General features: G+C 46.2%; 1 protein-coding gene across 1 annotated transcript in view; it reads left to right on the top strand.

Annotated features, from left to right (window-relative positions):
* CLMN (calmin) overlaps nt 1-7,588 on the top strand; it is a 132,430-nt gene extending 124,842 nt beyond the window's left edge. The window contains exons 10-13 of the mRNA XM_025391661.1: nt 1,993-2,189; nt 4,083-4,143; nt 4,765-4,835; nt 7,383-7,588. Coding sequence (XP_025247446.1) covers nt 1,993-2,189; nt 4,083-4,143; nt 4,765-4,835; nt 7,383-7,551 — 498 coding nt within the window. The 3' untranslated portion in view covers nt 7,552-7,588. The remainder of the gene's footprint in view (nt 1-1,992; nt 2,190-4,082; nt 4,144-4,764; nt 4,836-7,382) is intronic.
* Nucleotides 7,589-18,055: the final 10,467 nt, after the last annotated feature.

The raw sequence follows: 18,055 nt of genomic DNA, 5'->3' as shown, positions 1-18,055 counted from the left end.
AGTCTGCTGCCTCCCCTCCCCAGCAAGCACTGCCCACTGATCCCAAGTCCACCTTGCAATTTGCTCCCAAGTGGAGCCCTTGCCTCAATCCGTGTGGGTGAGCGTAGGGAGAGGGTACAGCCCATTTGATGAGGAGCCCAAGGTGAGGTCTGGGAGTCTTGCCTCCTGGCAGAGAGGAGATGGGATGGAGCATTTCTCTGATACCTTGCCTTCCTTTAAAAAAAAAATAAAAAGAGGCTGGGAGCGGTGGCTCACTCCTGTAATCCCTGTACTTTGGGAGGCCGAAGTGGGTGGATCACCTGAGGTCAAGAGTTCGAGACCAGGCTGGCCAACATGGAGAAACCCTGTCTCTACTAAAAATACAAAAATTAGCCAGGCATGGTGGCAGGTGCCTGTAATCCCAGTTACTAGAGAGACTGAGGCAGAAAAATCACTTAAACCCGGGAGGCAGACGTTGCAGTGAGCCGAGATCACGCCACTGCACTCCAGCCTAGGAGACAAGAGCAAGACTCCATCTCAAAAAAAAAATAAAAAAGATATTTTTCTAGCCAAAGGGACTAGAAAATGGCAATTTTTTCTTCTGGTCTTGAAAAAATACATAAGCCCTCTGCTCGTTTCACCTTTCAGAAATGGTGGCATTTGACCATTGATGAGGGCAGCCTGTGAGACTATCATTTCAGATTGCTAAGCGCAGCTTTTCATTCCTGCATGGAGCTTTGTTCTCCTGGGGCACAATGGCCTGGCCACTCTAATGCTCTTATTCTGACACCTGTTGAACAGGTTCTTCCAGCCCCTGAAAGAATTCTTGAGAGGTGGCTCCAACAATGACCATGCTCCTGCATTTCACTCGGGAGCCTTGCTGACAGGTTTCAGAGTGCCTGGTGCAGACAGAGGCCAAAGAATCTTCGTTACCAGATATATGCTAGACATGTTGCATTACCATCCATCTTTGGCCAAAGGCACAGTGAAGATGGCATCCTGAAAACACTACACCTGCCTGTGTGCCTCTCCAAACCTATAGGCCACCTTTGCACCCTTTGGCCCACCTAGCTTCCTGGATTTATTCCTTTGTTTAAATGGATAATGATTGTGAAGGATTCAGCCACTGCTCACTGTAAGAGCCCTTCTCTTCCTCTCTCTTCCTTCCTTCCTTCCTTTTCTTTCTTTCTCTTTCTTTCTTTCTTTCTTTCTTTCTTTCTTTCTTTCTTTCTTTCTTTCTTTCTTTCTTTCTTTCTTTCTTTCTTTCTTTCTTTCTTTCTTTCTTCCTTCCTTCCTTTCTTTCTTTCCTTTCTTTTCTTTCCTTTCTTTTCTTTCCTCTCTTTCTTCTCTCCTTTTTTCTATCCTTTATTTTTCTTCTTTCTTTTTCTTCTCCTTTCTTTCTTCTTCCTCCTCCTTCTTCCTTCTCCTTCTTCATCCTCCTCCTTCTTCTTTTCTTCTTCCTTCTTCTCCACAGGGTCTCACCTGTCACCCAGGTTGGAGTGCAGTGGCATGATCTCAGCTCACTGCAACCTCTGCCTCCCAGGCCCAAGCAGTCCTCCCACCTCAGCCTCCCAAGTAGTTGGGACCACAGGCACCACCACACACAACTAATTAGAGACATGATTTATAGGAAATCCTATGGAATAGGGGGACGTGATTAATAATTATCGTACCCATTTCACCAACAAATAAACTGAGGCTCAAAAAGATAACATCAGTCACTCAGGGTCGCAGAGCTGACTCAGCCAGGATTTGAAATCAAATTGCTGACTCTAGAACCTATATTGTTTTAACTCCATCAATTTGTAGAATTTGAATTCTGTACCGGGGTGGGAGTTGGGGTGCACTTGTCTCTCATGCAGGCTGTGCTGCAGGGGATTCATGAGGAGGATCAGGGAACAGGCAGAATTGGAAGGGACGCCCTGGCTGGGCCTGAGCAGAGCACTGCTGGGTGGTGTCACCTACTTTACACTGCAGTATGACATACTGACTTGGATTTGGTTGTTCTTTCAGTCCCAGGAATCCCCAAACCCGGAAAACATAGCAAACCCCCTAGAAGGAAATGTAACGAAAGAATCAATCAGTAGTAAAAAAAAGGAAAAAAGGAAACATGTGGACCACGTAGAAAGTTCACTATTTGTAGCACCTGGAAGTATTCAATCCTCAGATGACCTAGAAGAAGACACTAGCGACCACTGCATTCCTTCCAGGTATTTTATTCATCTCTTTTCACCCTTAAGGTGGAGCCGGAGAGTTACAGAGTCATTTGCAGTTTCGGATTTGATGGGGTGGGAGGTGCAGGCATGGGATTGGACAGCAAGGGAAACACAGCTTCATGTACAGTCCTCATTCTCTACACCTGGGTTCCCCCACCCACCCTCACCATTACCAGACCTCATGAGGAGCAAAATGGGAAGGATGGGAAGCTTGCCTTCTCTCCTCACTCTTCAAACCTTTGAGTGGAAGCTGGCAGTGAGCAGTGGATGGCTGAACCATAGGTAGGCGCTGGGGTGAACGCGGTAGACTTGGAGCCTCTGTTGGCTGCCTTCTGGCCCCCAGACAACTGCAGTTGAGCAAACTTCACTTTATAAGCATCTCACTGACTTCAAGCATATCCACCTTTCCACAAAGGAGATCTGTAATGTCTGGCACGTGGAAGCTGGACATCCTATTAACCTTATGGCTTCTTCCACAATTCCCGTTCCAAGGAAGTAGGGATGCGTGATCTAGCTTGGGAGAAGTAGGGAGCAGGGAGGATAATGAGATTTAACTGATCTACAGGAATCTCATAGCGCGCCTCTGCTCTGTCACTCCAAGGCCACCAGATGAGCCAGATTTGTCCCTGGGAAAATATGTAACTGAGAGATCAGAAGACCCTGGTCTCTCCCCTCTCTCATCATCACAATAGTCAGCCAGTGTTTATCAAGCCCTTACTGTATCCAGGCACTTCACACTCATTTTCTCATTCATTCTCATGTCACCTATAGACACATTGGTGGGACTGTGCCTCATATGGCAGAAAAAGAAGGTCTGGGGCCAGGTAACTTTCCCAGCTTAGGAGATGGTAGAGCTAGGAAGTCTTGGACTCAGATGTGTCCCACTCCACAGTCCACATTCTTTTTGTGCCTCCTTGTTGCCTGTGATGATGTGAGTAATGCAAGCTGCCACAGAAAATTATTGAGATATGCATTTGGGGAGGGGCAGGGAGAAGCCCATACAGACAGAGCCAGAGGAGTTGCTGGCAGGTGCCTGGCTTTCCACCTCCCTCTGCCTTGCTTCTGTGCCTGGACCTTGGGGAAACAGAGGCAGGGGGAGGAGGGCCAAGGCACAACAGAAGGCTGCTGCCCATTTGGCCTTTGACTCCCAGCGTGCCTGTCCCTGCCCCTGGGTGTGACTGTCTAGCAGTCATCTATGATCTTCACATGTCGCTGGGCTCTGCTGTCAGTGCCGGTGAACGCTTTGGACAAACAGCCCAGGGGATCTGCCCAACTGCTCAACTTCTCCCTAAACAGGTTAGTTCTCAAAGAATCCTTGAGCAGCCACTATGCAATGGAGTCTGCTAGGCCTGGGGACTTCAGGAGAGGGAGAAAGAGGTCAGCCACCGAGGTTGAAGGCAGGGCTCCATCCTTCAAGGAAATATGACGTCACCCTCCGTTCCGCCAGGACTGGGTGGAACATGAAAAATGTGAGGCAAGCATTCCCACTTGCACATTCTGGACCTCAGAGGCAGGTAGAGAGAGTCGGGGCAGCCTGGTCTAGGCCCAGGTCTGACTAATTACAGAGAACCTCTGGTGAGTCCCAACACATCGGGATGCTTGGGTTACTTACTGATCCAAATGCTATGATTTTTAAGAATATGTGGCTTGCTTTCTATTTAAAATCCTGACTTCATGTTTTCTTGTAGATGAGGGCCCATCCTATTCGTAAGCACTCTCCAACCCAAGTAGGGGTATTAGATAAAATCTCTCATTTCTGTCCCTGGGTGTGAAGTCGTCGCTCTTGCCCAAATCCATATGTGGAAGCCCCAGGATGCGGGTGACCGTACAACTGAGCCATGAAGAGCTCCAGGTGGTACCAATTGAAAACGTGTGTTTGTTTTTCAGGACTAGTCACAGTGACTCCAGCATTTACATTCGACGACATACTAATAGGTCTTCGGAATCGGTTAGTATGTGAATTTCTTCTTTTTCCGCACGGCCCCTGCTAATCAATTCCTTTCCGTCCTTCCTCCTCCCCAGCCCAGAGCTTTGAAATTACTGACGTGCAACAGCTATACTTTTGGATAGAAGACAAGCAAATTGAAACCTTGTCATTAAGCACAGTCCAATCGGATGCCCGGTTTGGGCAATAAGGGATGTAAATAAAGTGATGATTTTAAAGCCCAAAGGCCTCTTTGTTACAAAAACGCATCCAAAACGCCCTGCCTGGACCCCCCCTGCACACACACCCAGAAAGATCACATTCAAAGACAGAGGTGCAACATGAGTGGAGGTCCGATGGACACTCGCACGTGCTTAGTACCAGATGTGTTAGAACCCGGAGCAGCACACCCCAATTCGGGTTCCAGGTGGTGGGGATTCTCTTGCTCACAAGGGAGGGGCTTGGGGGAGGAAGTAGAGGAATGTCTATTGTGTAGTGCTTTGATTTTGGATCTAGATGCTGACAGTATTGAGAAATGCACGGCATGCTCGGCTTTGTGTGTTTAAAATCGTTTTATTTTCTGTTTCAGAGATTTCATCTTTACTAATTGGGTTGCGGGGGTTTTGTTTATAAATTTCACTGTAGGATCATTTTAGCTATGTTCAGTTGAGGAACGCAGCAGATCTGGATGACAGAAGAAACCGAATGTTAACCAGGTTGGTGGCTTTACTTCAGGTTTTGTGGGGGTTGTAATAAAATGTTTCTCCATTCTGCAGCCTGCCTTACAGGGGTGGTTCTTCTCCCACTGCTTTGTTGATAACAGTATTAATAATTTGGGATAATGCAAGGAAATAACTATTCCAGAGAAAATGATGTAAATTGAATAGGAGTAGAAAGGAAAAGTAGATATTAATTAACACTGATGGGCAGGGCCCGGTTCTGAAAATGAGTCAGTTTAAAGACGGGTCTGGGTTCTGAGCCTGCAGCTTTGTTTAAATGAGTGGTGTACGGTATAGGGTGGTTTAGTGGTATAAGGTAGTTAGCAAAGGGAGGGCCAGGCGGGAGAAGAGGTGGTGGTCTTATGAGGCTATGTCCCCCCCGCCGCAATGCTGTAGTCCCTGACGCCTGTCTGTTCACTGTCGCCACTGCAGGTACAATACTCAGAAGCTCACTGAGCTGATTTTACAGTTTTATGGCATCAGAGCAGACATGAAGAGGGAAAGCAAACATGCCAGGAAGTCTATGAAAGTATTTCTTGCTGTCGGAGAACTGCTGGCCTAGCCTAATGTTGCTGAATTGCTGGAAACCTGCCCATTTAAAACATAGGGAACCAGAAAAACTTCTCAAACTCTTACAATTCTGAGACATCCCCATTCCTGTTGAAGTCATAGAATTGCTTTATGTTTCTATTTTTAAAAAGTTTTATTTACTCACCACAGATTTGAATTGGCTTGGAAGGATTTAGATTACTGGAATCGGAAGCCTCTGTCTGAATATTACCCAACACCCCAGAGTGTGGTCCTTAGAACCCCATCCCTCTGGCTGCTAAAAAAGAAGCAAGACAGCTCCTTTCCCCTGCCATGAAATGGAAATACTAATTCAAGTTTTCAACTAGGCTGGACATGCTCATAGGAAAATAATCCTTTTTGCTCTTATGAGATAGAGATGTTGAAAATAGAACCTATAGAGTTGAGAAATGCAGCCATGTTTTCAGTTTTCTACATTGAGCATTTATTACCTTTACAATAAAAAATATGGTTTAGGCTGCACGTGGTGGCTCATGCCTGTAATCCCAGCACTTTGGAGGCAAGGAGGGAGGACTGCTTGAGGCCAGGAGTTTGAGACCAGGAGTTTGAGACCAATCTGGGCAACACAGAGAAACCCTGTCTCTATAAAAAGTATGTAGTTTAAATTGTTTCTGTGGACAGCTTTTTTAAAAATACCATCATGTGGGTATTTATCATTTAGTATGCAGATGGCGGCAGATGTTTAATCCCACCCTGCCCCTCACTCCTGCTATCAGGAGATAGTACTGGGACAAGTGGTTTTAGCCTCTCATAATCTCCATTACATGGCACGAAACCCCCTAAGAAGCTTACACTGCAGGCTTCTCTACATGCAGCTCCCAGCAGAGGCCCCAGCCCCAGCTCATGGTCCCTACCTCACCCTTTCCTCTGGAAACTCAGGTCTGGGGTTGGTTTCCGCCATCTTCTGTGCTTCACTATTATCCGCCGGGCAAAACCTTCTGGGCTTCCCTGTTGTCCACCAGGCAAAACCAAAATGGCATTTTAACACTACCGCCTATAAAATAAAAGCAGGAAGGTAAATCTGACTGAAATAAAATCTAGTAATTATTTTATTTTATTTATTTATTTTTATTTTTTTTTTTGAGATGGAGTTTTGCTCTTTTTGCCCAGGCTGGAGTGCAATGGCACAATCTCAGCTCACTGCAACCTCCGCCTCCCGGGTTCAAGCGATTCTCCTGCCTCAGCCTCCCGAGTAGTTGGGATTACAGGTGTGCACCACCATGCCTGGCTAATTTTTTTTTTTTTTTTTTTTTTTTAGTAGAGACGGGGTTTCTCCATGTTGGTCAGGCTGGTCTTGAACTCCCGACCTCAGGTGATCCACCTGCCTCGGCCTCCCAAAGTGCTGGGGTTACAGGCGTGAGCCACCGCACCCGGCCCCTAGTAATTATTTTAAAGGTAATATTCCAAAGCCAAAACAAAACTGTGGGGAATGGGAGAGGTCTTTGTTTCTTTCTTTCTGATAGATGATTTAAAATGATCTGCTATCAGGGATGCTTCATCCCTTAGATGACCTATGGGGTCCCCTCTGTTACTAACAAACAGCAGCGAACCATCAGTATCTAACTCCATGCCACTCTCTGAGAGCACTGTGGCATCAAGAAAGGTGCCCCAGGAGACCTGGCCTAGGTGCCAGCTCTGTCGCCAAGTAATCCCGTGGCCTTGGGCAAGTCACTTCACCCGAAAGCCTCAGTGTGTCCATCTGCGGAATGGCGCTGCTAGCTCCTCCCACCTGATGTTATGGAGATGAACAGAGTGTGTGCAAAAGCTCGAGGGGCTTCCTTGTTGGCCCAACCCACTGGCTTGGGTCAGCACACACAGTGTGGGGCCTACCTGGACCTGGTGCTGGGGAGCCTTCAGGTCGTCAGGCAGGGAGTGGGGGCCAGGGAGAGACTGGGTGGGGTCCACCTTCCTGGGAACTTGCTTGGTAACTGCCTTTCCTCTGTGTTCCTTCTGTAGGAAGGCCAACAGCTCAGGAGAAGCCATGTCACTGGGGAGCCACAGCCCGCAGAGCGACTCTCTGACACAGCTTGTCCAGCAGCCGGATATGATGTATTTTATTCTCTTCCTGTGGCTCCTGGTGTACTGCTTGCTGCTGTTCCCACAACTGGATGTTAACAGGCTCTGATACGTGTGTCTGGATAATAAAAAAGACAGGACCCTGACCGGGGCGGGGTACTTCATTTTATTTTGGGTTCTGGGTGGGGTACTTCTACAGACAGTTGAGGACCTCCGAGGAAACTTAGACGCCCTTTCTCACTGTTGTGGTTTTTGTGTGTGTGGTTTTTTTTTCCAGGTTTCCTTTTTTTTCTGGACGACGTGAGCATGCTTTTTTCTTTGGCTGTGTACTCAAAACTCAGGCATGCAGCTGGATCCGTACGTGGGGTTTTGTCCTTGTGTGCCTTGCTGGGTCGGATAGGAAGCATCATTAGTGATCATTAGCCTGCCTGGATCTTAGCGCACCCCACATGCAGGTTCACATCCTAGATGAACTAGGATTCAGATGAAGGGCTGCTTGATGAGAAAGAGGGTGGGCGCCCAGGCAGAGCCCCATCTGGGAAGAAAGCTGCCACATTTTCCTCCAAGCATGGATGTTTGAGAGAAGGTACTGGGGTCCATGCACCTGTTGCAGTCCAGTAACTGGTTGCATTCACTGGGGGAAATCTGAGCAGCCGGCTCTGTGCAAGCACATCCGGGAATGGCAGAATCCAGGGAGCAAGGGGAAAGCTGTGTTGAGAGCCACAGTGTGCTCTTTTTCACCCTGGTTTGTTGTTGTTGTTGTTGTTGTGTTGTTTGTTTGAGGGGAGATGCATTTGAAATTCAGTTTTCCATTGATTGGATTGAGATAGAGCCATGATTTTCAAACCAGATCCTCAAGGCCCAGCAGGACCCTGTAAAAGCCATGAGGAGTGGCTGGGCTGGAATCGGCTCCCACCGGTGCTGGAGCTGGGTGGTGCGGCAACTTCCTACCCGCCAAAGCTTTGGTGCACACCTCCCTCAGAATGCACGTCTTGGCACGGGCATCCTTTGTGGTCACTTGTAATGGGTTTCTTGAAGAGGCTTTCTGGACAGTACTCTGGGAGCAGGCCAGCACAGGAGGTTTGTGAAAGAAGGTAGGCGTCTCTAGCACCCCTGCCCCCCGTCTTCTTCAGCCCCGGGCTCTCTCCACTCTCTCCTTCCTGCCAAGACTCCGGTCTGTGGCGAGTCTCTGCATCAGTTCCTCCTCCCCTTGCTCTCCCATTGAGAAAGCATGTACCAGGCAACCCTTATAAAATCACGAACGAGTCAGGAGGGGACTCAGAGAGCATCTTGTCTAGCTGAACCCAGGGAGACAGAGCGGCATGACCAAGATCATGCAGCCAACCGGGGGCAGACTTGCGGTGAGCACACAGGCACCTGATGTCCCCTTGTAGGAAACTTCCACCGGGCACCCCCGTGTCCTGAGAAAAAGATAAAATGACTAGATTAAAATGTCCACATTCAAACAAAACCAAAAATTTTAGACCAACTGTTGACGTTTGTTTTGTTCTTGTATTTTTCCCATGAGGAAGTCTTACTCACCTTCAAGCTCATCCCCGTTTCCTTCTGAAATACCCTGGACGGCTACAACAGCTTGTCATTTGACATACCAGCGTCGTTCTTACTCCAGGAATCGCGTTTCTTTCTTTGCTAGCCAAGGACTTGCTCATTTCAAGCAGTGGGTTTCAAGTTCACAGAATTCCAGCATGGCCAGAAGAATTTACATAGCACATCTGAGTCGATGACAGCCCAAATCTGGCCTCTAAACCAGTCTGATTATAGTCTGTCTCCCCTCCTGAAAGAATTTCAGCCTTCCAAGCAGAAGGCTGTTGGGAGCTTGGAGTGATTCCATCTGGAAGGCCAAGAGCCCCATGGAAAATGAGCTAATTAATGAGCTCCCTGGCATCAATGAAAGCGCAAAGGTACAGATAATAAAGATTATGTGTGTGATAGTTTATAACCCTGGGCACCATGCAGTCCTCGCCTAAATTAGATGCTCAAAGAGCCCGGGAAGAGCCGACCAAAATGTGAATCATTTCATTTTATGGGTCTAGACCTTGTTCAGAAAAACCTCTGCAGGATTCTTTTCTCACCTATTACAACTTGTAATATTGTTTAAAACATCCACTGGCAAGATGCCTAAAAGTCATTTGGTTCAGGTTGGCAGTCAACTGATTTTTTGAAAAGGAAAAAGAAATCTCATTTGAGTATGGACTTCTATGGAAGAAGGTGGATATAGAAAATGGATGTGGAAGTCTGCAGGAGAAACCACCCCATTGCTTGTAATTTTTTTTTTAATTTAAAAGAAATGCAATAAGGCTTTTAACAAGAACTAGCAGTCCCCTAAGTCTCGCTGCTTAGAAGTAACCACTTTCACCTCTCTTATGTTTGCATTTCTACATAACGTGCTTACGCTTATGTTTTAATTAATTTAGAAACACCTACCGGCTTGCTATCACAGTAGATGAGGATTTCACTCTTACCATACCGTATTTTGGTTTTCCAGTATAGCTAGATCACATCATTTCGTACATTTCTATTAGGTGTTGACATTACCTGGAGCACTTAAGGATTGTTGACTCCCAAGCCCAGCAGTGTGTTATGGTTACATGTCCTCCTTTCTCCTCCAAATGTCCCCCTTAATTTGTTATTCTCTCTCTTTTCTTTTCTTTTTCTTTTTCTTTTTTTTTTTTTTTTTTTTTTTTTTGGTGTGGCACATTAATAACTTCCTGAGGAAGAGAACATGGGAAGTAAATATGGTTGTAAATATTTTGAGATTTTTGCATGACTTAAAATGTCTGTATTCTGCCCTTAACAGAAATGTGGCTGAGCATAGAATGACAGGTGGAAAATAATACTCTCTCCTAACGCCTCCCAAGTGTGCTGGTGTTGAGATTTCTGATGCCATTCTGAGTCCCATACCTTTACATGTGACTTAGGTTTTTTATCCACCCTCCCTGGAAACATTTAAGATCTCTTTATTCTTGGTGTTCTGAACTGTCATGATGGTGTCATATCCTGGGTGTTAAACCTTGTGCTGGGGCTTCATGGGAAATTTCTTAAAGTTTATTGTGATTACTTACATTTTTTTCTTTCTGGACCACCTATTATTTCAATGTTGGACCCTCCCCTACCCCCAGGCTGATGCTGTAAGTTTTATCTTTTCTGTTTTTCATCTGTTTCCGATCTGCTTTCAGGAAGAATTATTCATTTTTATCTTCCCAATCTGAAGGTTGTATTGAAGTTTTATTTTCCAAATTAACAAAACCTTTGGTCATTATCCTGTCTTTGTTTTCTGGTGTCCCTTTCTTGATGCGTGAATGCAGATTTTGTCTCTCTGTGGACGTTAATGATTGTGTTTTGAGGGGAAGTTCTTTTTCTGCTCCTGTGTTGCCCTCATTTCCTCTGAATTCCCTTTATTTTGGTTGATCTCAGTCTCTGTCTTTCACGTTGTAAATTTTTCTCAAATATTTGGTGATCCTGTGGATCTGTTCATGTTTAAGAGTGAGGCATCCTGGCTGGGCGCGGTGGCTCACGCCTGTAATCCCAGCACTTTGGGAAGCCGAGATGGGCGGATCATGAGGTCAGGAGATTGAGACCTTCCTGGCTAATATGGTGAAACCCTGTCTCTATTAAAAATACCAAAAAATTAGCCGGGCGTGGTGGCGGGCGCCTATAGTCCCAGCTACTCAGGAGACTGAGGCAGGAGAATGGGGTGAAGCCGGGAGGCAGAGCTTGCAGTGAGCCAAGATGGCGCCATTGCACTATAGCCTGGGCGACTGAGTGAGACTCCGTCTCAAAAAAAAAAAAAAAAAAAAAAAGTAGTGAGGGGCATCCAAAAGCTGATTGGAAGCTGTGTGTGCCAACTGGTGAGCTTTTCCACTAGGGTCACCAGGTGGGCACCTGGACTCATCATTGGAGAACGCTGCATGTCAATATTTGCACGTGTTTTCTCTGAGGCTCATTCTGTTTCTTTAGAGATGTTCCCACTACTCTCTGGGAAACAGGGCCATACACAGGGCTGCTTTTAGCCTACGCTGAACCCTCATGTTGTTTCAAAAACAGTGTCCCATCTGGGCAGAAGCCCCCATGAGCACTTGGCTTGACTGGCAGAGGACACCTTCTGCCCCTTCCTCCAGACATACCCAGCCCTGAGCTTGGACAATGCTTGAAGAACAATGAAAAGCCTAGATTTTACCTCCTGATTGCCCCCTTTAGCCAGCTGCCTCTGTGCAATGCACAAACTGTAGGACCATATACAGAGACCCTGGTCTATACTCAGTGTGCCCGAGTTCTGACTGCTGAGCAGGCAGCCTCATTACCCATGAATATTTAGACTTTCATTGAGTTGCTTCCACCTTTGCTGTGTCTGGTGTCCCTGAGTTGGAGCTGCTCTGATTTCTCCATAGAGTAGGAGCACAGTGGTCATCTGGCTGCAGGGGAAGGACAGGGGACCTCTGAGCCAACAAATGCCCTGGTCTTCAGCCCCATGTCTCACCCCATCCCTCCCATTCCAATCCCCAAGCCTCTTCTGGAAGCCACAGGGCATCTCTGCTGACCACTCTGTGGCCTCCCCTCTGCAGGCATGTGGTTTTAGGATCCCCCGTCCTGCTCACTTCTCCATCAGTTCCATTCTTGCATCGATAGGTTGCTAGCTCTTGCTTACTGTTCTCTTCGGTATCCCTCTGTGTTCATGGTTGTATTAATATAACTTTCATTCCTTTGCTCCTGTTTTCATGGGGTTTCATGAGGGAAGAAACGGGCTCATGCATTCAGTATACCACCTTGATCCATAAACCCCATTTGAGTTTTCTCACTGGTTGCTTGGGGGGCTTGCTGCTCTGACTGGTCTGTGAACGTGCCCTGAGTCCAGCTGGGACTATAGCAACATCCATCCTGTTGAGCTGTGGCCTGCTAAGTGATTTTGTGTAATGCTGTGCCAAGTGCGGGAGAGGGTTAAATAGCGTGGGTAAGCTCTGCTGGAATGCCATGATTAGTTATTACCTTCCTTCCTTCCCCCTGGTTTTGCTGCCTATTCTCAGTAAATGATCTTAGATCTCCTGCCTCCCCAAAGATACAGTCTATGTGGTCCTCTTTATCTTGCTTCATTTAAGAAACAGAAAACTAGCTAGGCACAGTAGTGGCTCACACCTATAATCCCAGCACTTTGGGAGGCCAAGGCAGGAGGATCGCTTGAGGCCAGGAATTCAAGACGAGCCTGCACAACATAGCAAGACTCCATCTCTACAAAAAGTTAAATTTAAATTAGCGGGGTGTGGTGGCATACACTTGTAGTCCCAGCTACTCAGGAGGATGAGGCAGGAGAATTGTTCGAGCCCAGGACTTTGAGGTTACTGAGAGCTATGATCCTGCTATTTCACTCCAGCCTGAGTGACAGAGCAAGACCCTATCTCAAAAATAAAGAAATAAGTAGTCCACACAGGTGTTTGCCAGCAAACAAATAGCGTGGATTCTCTGTTGAGCGTGGCCAACATTTCCTCGTCAAAGTTTGTATCTTGCCATAGTTGATGACTGGGCTGTCGGGGCTTCCTGGTCAGACCGGACCTTTGTGGGGAGATGGTCTCCCACCAAGGCTGGGAAGCAGGACACTCTTGCTGCCCCTTGGGCAGCCACCCAGAACATGGGCTTCTCCGTTTCTGTGGTTCAGCATAGTACCCCCCACCCTCTTCCCATGCAGTGCATGCCTGCTCTTTGTCAGGATGGAACAGAGGGAAGGCAGAGGCACTGGGGGCAGCCTGTGTAGTTGATCTCTGTAAGTCATAGGCTGTTCAGAAACCTCAGGAATTATGTAAGCGTTCAGTGCCTCATTTAAGAGATGAAAAACTGAAGATTAGAAAGAGGAAACGACTGGTCGCCCTGCTAGTTGATGACCTCCAGATAGCCATCTTCATTCCCAGTTAAGTTTACTACAAAACTGCAGCCTCAGCTGCTGCAGCTAACCTCCCCAACCCCCATCGCTAGGGACTCAGAACACCATGGAGGCTTTCCAACAAAAGTCAGAATTAGCAAGTACCGATGTGTCTTACGACAATGTCAGAATCCATCATGGCTGCTTTGGCGAGGAGCTGTTCTTCCGTGGTCATGCCATTGGAAGGCAGTTGTATGACAAGAATGCTTTCACATGAGCTCCAATTTTCTTAACTCTCCAAAAGAACTTCAGAAGCCTCTGGAGTTTTGAGACATGGCCTCTCTCTCCCTTCTGCTTGGAGACACCTTCCTGGGGGATCTCCACTGCATTCCCCACTTATATTGCTCTGTGGAGCCTTGTACCCTCAGGTCCCAGAAATGGGCTGCATGGGAACTTCCAGTCAGCCTGGTATCTCGGGACCTTCTCAACTGGGAAATGAGACTGCACAAAACTCTGCGAGGCCCAGGTGTGTTATTTCTCTTTCCCTGACATTGCATAATCACTGCTGACACAGCATTTGGGGAAGATTTAACATCTTGGGCCAGCAATTGCCATCTGGAACTGTCCCCAAATAGCAGGTTGTTCTGTCCCATCCAACTGGGGAGGGGGCCACCCTAATGACAAGGTCCAGGATCTGGGTTCAGTGGTGGAAGGCTGGGAGCTGGCGTGGGCATTATCGTTCTTCTTCGCTGAAAATTGCTATGGCTCTTTTCCCCTAACAGCCAGTGTGGGAGAGCCAAACATGAGATACAAGCATCCCCTTGAGCTCCACAGATCTTGTGCCTTGCTCTCATCAGGCATTTCCTTGGAGAACAGCAGTCAGCAGCTCATGAAAGTGAGCCCGGTGCACAGACTTTGCATGGACTCTGCACAGGTTCCATTTCCATCGTGTGCAGACACCTGTATCTTTGGGCTCCACGTGAGCATCTGCCCTCTTCACTCTGATTTTTTTTTTAAGAGACGGCATCTTACTCTGTCACTGAGGCTGGAGTGCAGTGGTGTGATCACAGCTCACTGCAGCCTGAAACTCCTGGGCTCAGGCAATCCTTCTGCCTCAGCCTCCCAAGTAGCTGGTACTACAGGTGCATGCCACCATGCCCACCTAATTTTTTATCTTTTATAGATACAAGTCTCTGTTGCGCAGGCTGGTCTCAAACTCCTGGCCTCAAGTGATCCTCCTGCCTTGGCCTCCCAAAATGCTGAGATTATAGGTATGAGCCACTGTGCCTGGCCTTCACGCTGATTTTTTAAAGAGCCCTACAGTCGCCTTCAGATCTTGTCATTTCTCTACCATTGTGTGTGAGACGGGGCATGGAGTGAGCTTGGTCAGGTGTGGGTCAACAGCCTGGAGACTCAGAGCTGCTGGTTTCCCGAGAGCCCCCAAAAGTTATCAGAGTTTCTGAGCTGAGTGTCTGCAGTTGCCAGCCCCCACAATGCTGGGAATACTGGCTTCTTTGTGTTTAGAACTTATTCTGAGAACCTTGATGAGAACACATCAAGCAAGCAGTTCCTCCCAGCCAGGGCTGGAGCAACATGCCAAAAAACATTCTTGTCTATGGGAAAAAGACAACCAGTATTTTGTGCTGTTTGACCAAGATGTTTTTAAATATACACATGCCTCAACAATCCCTGGCCTCAATCGCACTGCTAATTTGTTTAAATCCCTGACACTCAGATGTCAAGACTAGCTTCATCTAGCAGCATTCTCTTTAAAGGAACCCTGTTTTTTTTTTTGTTTTCATTTTAATCACTGCCTTCTTCTCTGGGAGGTATTGTGGGCTGGAGAAAGAAGTCAGGTTTGGGAGTCAGACAGATTTAGATTGGAGTCCCAGCTGTCACCAGATCTCTGGGTGATCTTGGCGAACTAACTTCTGAGCTTCTGTGCATTATAGGCATTCAGCATATATTTGTTGAATCAAAAATACTTTTCTTGAAAGTTTATGAAGTTGTACAATGCCCAGCAGCCCCCTTTTCTCTATTTCCTTCCTCTCGAAGCGAGCATTGACTATACCTCTTTCCCTAACCCTCAGTTTACCATAGCTTCTTCCAACCTCTCTCTAATCCATTACCTTTTTCTGACCTACCCTGTCTCAAATCTAACTCAGGCCTTTTTGCAAGAGGAAGTTTAAGCCATTGTTTACTCGTTAACTCACTTGACCCTTAGAACAATTGTGGGAGGTGTTTATTTCAGAAAGAAAGCTAAAGCACAGGACAGAAAAATAACAAGGTCATAGTGCGAACTAGTAAGTAGCAGAACCGAGAGCATAGGACTCTTATTTTCAAACATTGGTTTGCACTCTAAAATTCACTGCAGTTGCAAATTCGCAACCAAAATGGCTGCCTGGAAAGGGTCTTTTGCAATAAAATCTCAGTGTCCAACATCAAAGACAGTTCTTCAGGGTTTTCAATTAACTATACATCCTGCCCCCAGCTGCTCATCTCTGCACCTCTAACAGGTACTTCTCAGAGTAGGAAATTGGGCTTTCTCCTTCAGAAAGAAAAGTAGAGAAGGCCTGAGGACAGTGTAATTAAAATGGAGAGGTAGAGACCACGAATTGCTTGGATGAATTCATAACTGATTGGTCTCTGAGGCAGGGATTATTATTGTATTTTAAGCTTAAAAGTAGTGATTTTTGGATTGTTACAAAAACCAAAATAGCAAAATATCATTTGATACTTGTATTCTGTTTGCAACAGCTACCACTTCCTTTAGCCCCAACAAAAATCAATAGGTGCGCATTCTCTACAAATCCATGCTGTGAGAAAGAACAGTCCCAGAATGCCAGTATCGCTAAATGTCATGCAAGGATTTAGACACTTTTTAAAAGGAAACTCTGGGAGTGCCTGTTGTCTGGAGAGTTGACATTGTCCAAAGCAGGCCAACACTGGTGTGGGTATGGAGAACCCACGTCCCAGCTCTGGCTCACCTGCAGATGCCTTGAATTTACCTCTCTGGGTTGCAAGTGGGAAGACTTCTTTTAAAAGTCCTTTCTAGGTTTCAAAATCCAAAGGTTACCAAGGTAGTTTTTATTTGTCTCAATAAGTGGCCTATTTGCTTAAAGCAAGTGTACCTCTGTATATAACCCCAAAGCTTAGGGCAGTGCTTCTTGGCTTTAGTATCTGAGAAAGGTGCCTTTGGGAAGAGTTTGGTCAAACAGAAAGTAGTCTGAATCTTAAAGGTTTGGGATGAATGTTTGAAGTAGAATCTGGGAAATCTGCTTCCTAGGGCTGTTAGAACTACATTGGTCTCCTTAAATTACGTCAGCATCTGAGGCAGTTTCCTAAGGGGATTTCTTTTCAATTCAAAAGTTCAGCTGCAGGAATAGACAGCTGTACAGGACTAGATCTTCCCATCTCTCATCTTTTCCCCTTCCCCGAGTAACGACTCAGAAAGGCTCCCGAAATTCTACTCAGAATCGGAGCCGTTCGCATTCCAACAAGGATCCCTTAAGCCAAAGGCTGGCGTGTTTGTGTAGAATGTCCCTGGGGTAGGGGCGGTATCTGGGGGGAGGGAATGTGGTGCAGGAGACACCTGCCCTCTGCCCTTGAAATTGCACCGTAAGATGCTGCCTGTGTCACTCACAGCGGTGCTGATACTACCCGCCAAAGACAAATTGTGAACATGGAAAAATGGTCGTTCCCTGCTGTACATCCTCAGGACAAACTACTAAACTTGGAGACAGGAGATTGTTCAGACCATTTTGTACTGGGTGGTGATCGGTGTTTCATTTTGGGGGAGTCTGGTCTACTGAGCAGATTTAATGTTTCCGTATTGTCATGGCAGGGCTTAATTGACTATGTCTGAAAGCTTTTACTGAGAGTTCTAAGAAAACTATTGAGGAAAATGAAATGTTATTTTGTAGTAAAAGGATTATTTTTGTCTATTTAGTATATACATAGCTGTAGCTTTGTAAAAAAAAATCTTTGAAAAAATATATGAATGTGCCGTCTTATTTATTGATTACTGTAAATTAAGATACAAATGGCTATTTGCATAATTTATACCTGTGGGAAATTAACTGGAGTATTTGTTTTTTGACTGTTTTCTATTAAGGAATATTAGGCTTGGTGCTATGATGAATGATCTTGTAAAATTATATGTATTCTTAAGAAAATTTTTGAATATAATTTCTTGAACTGACCATTTCATTGATAATACTTAATTCCGTGTGTGTTTGTGCTTTTGACAACCAGAAATTACACTATTTTTTTCAACAAATAGTCGCAACAAATAACACTTTTGCCAGGGCTGAAGCGAAGCCAGTTGGCTTTAGAGTGGTAGAGATTGTAGAGAAGGCGCCCTTTTTAAACTGCATTAATTGCCTTGAGCCTTTGTAATGCTCCAAGAAGTAGTAGTCATAGTAGTAGTAGTTGCTCTGCAGCTCTGGAGTGGGACTGCCTGGGTCTGAATCCTAGATCTGTCTTTTACTAGTTCTGGGACCTCTAGGAAGTTACCATAGTAGCCAGGGGTCCTCAGAAGACAGAGCCTGAGCCAAAGCTGATACGATGATTGCGTCATTTGAGGGCAGAGGGGATGCAACCAAGGGCAGCAGGAGTGAGATGAGGACAGAGGGAGAGCAAATAAAAAGTGGTGCCACAAATATTTGTGACACACTTACTTGGCATCAGCACTGTTCTGGTTGCTGCAAATATAATAGGAAACCAAAACAAGGTTCTTATCCCC

The sequence above is a fragment of the Theropithecus gelada genome, chromosome 7b (assembly GCF_003255815.1).
Source record: "Theropithecus gelada isolate Dixy chromosome 7b, Tgel_1.0, whole genome shotgun sequence".
In the NCBI taxonomy this organism is placed as follows: domain Eukaryota; kingdom Metazoa; phylum Chordata; class Mammalia; order Primates; family Cercopithecidae; genus Theropithecus; species Theropithecus gelada.
This window is presented reverse-complemented; position numbering and strand designations above follow the sequence as displayed.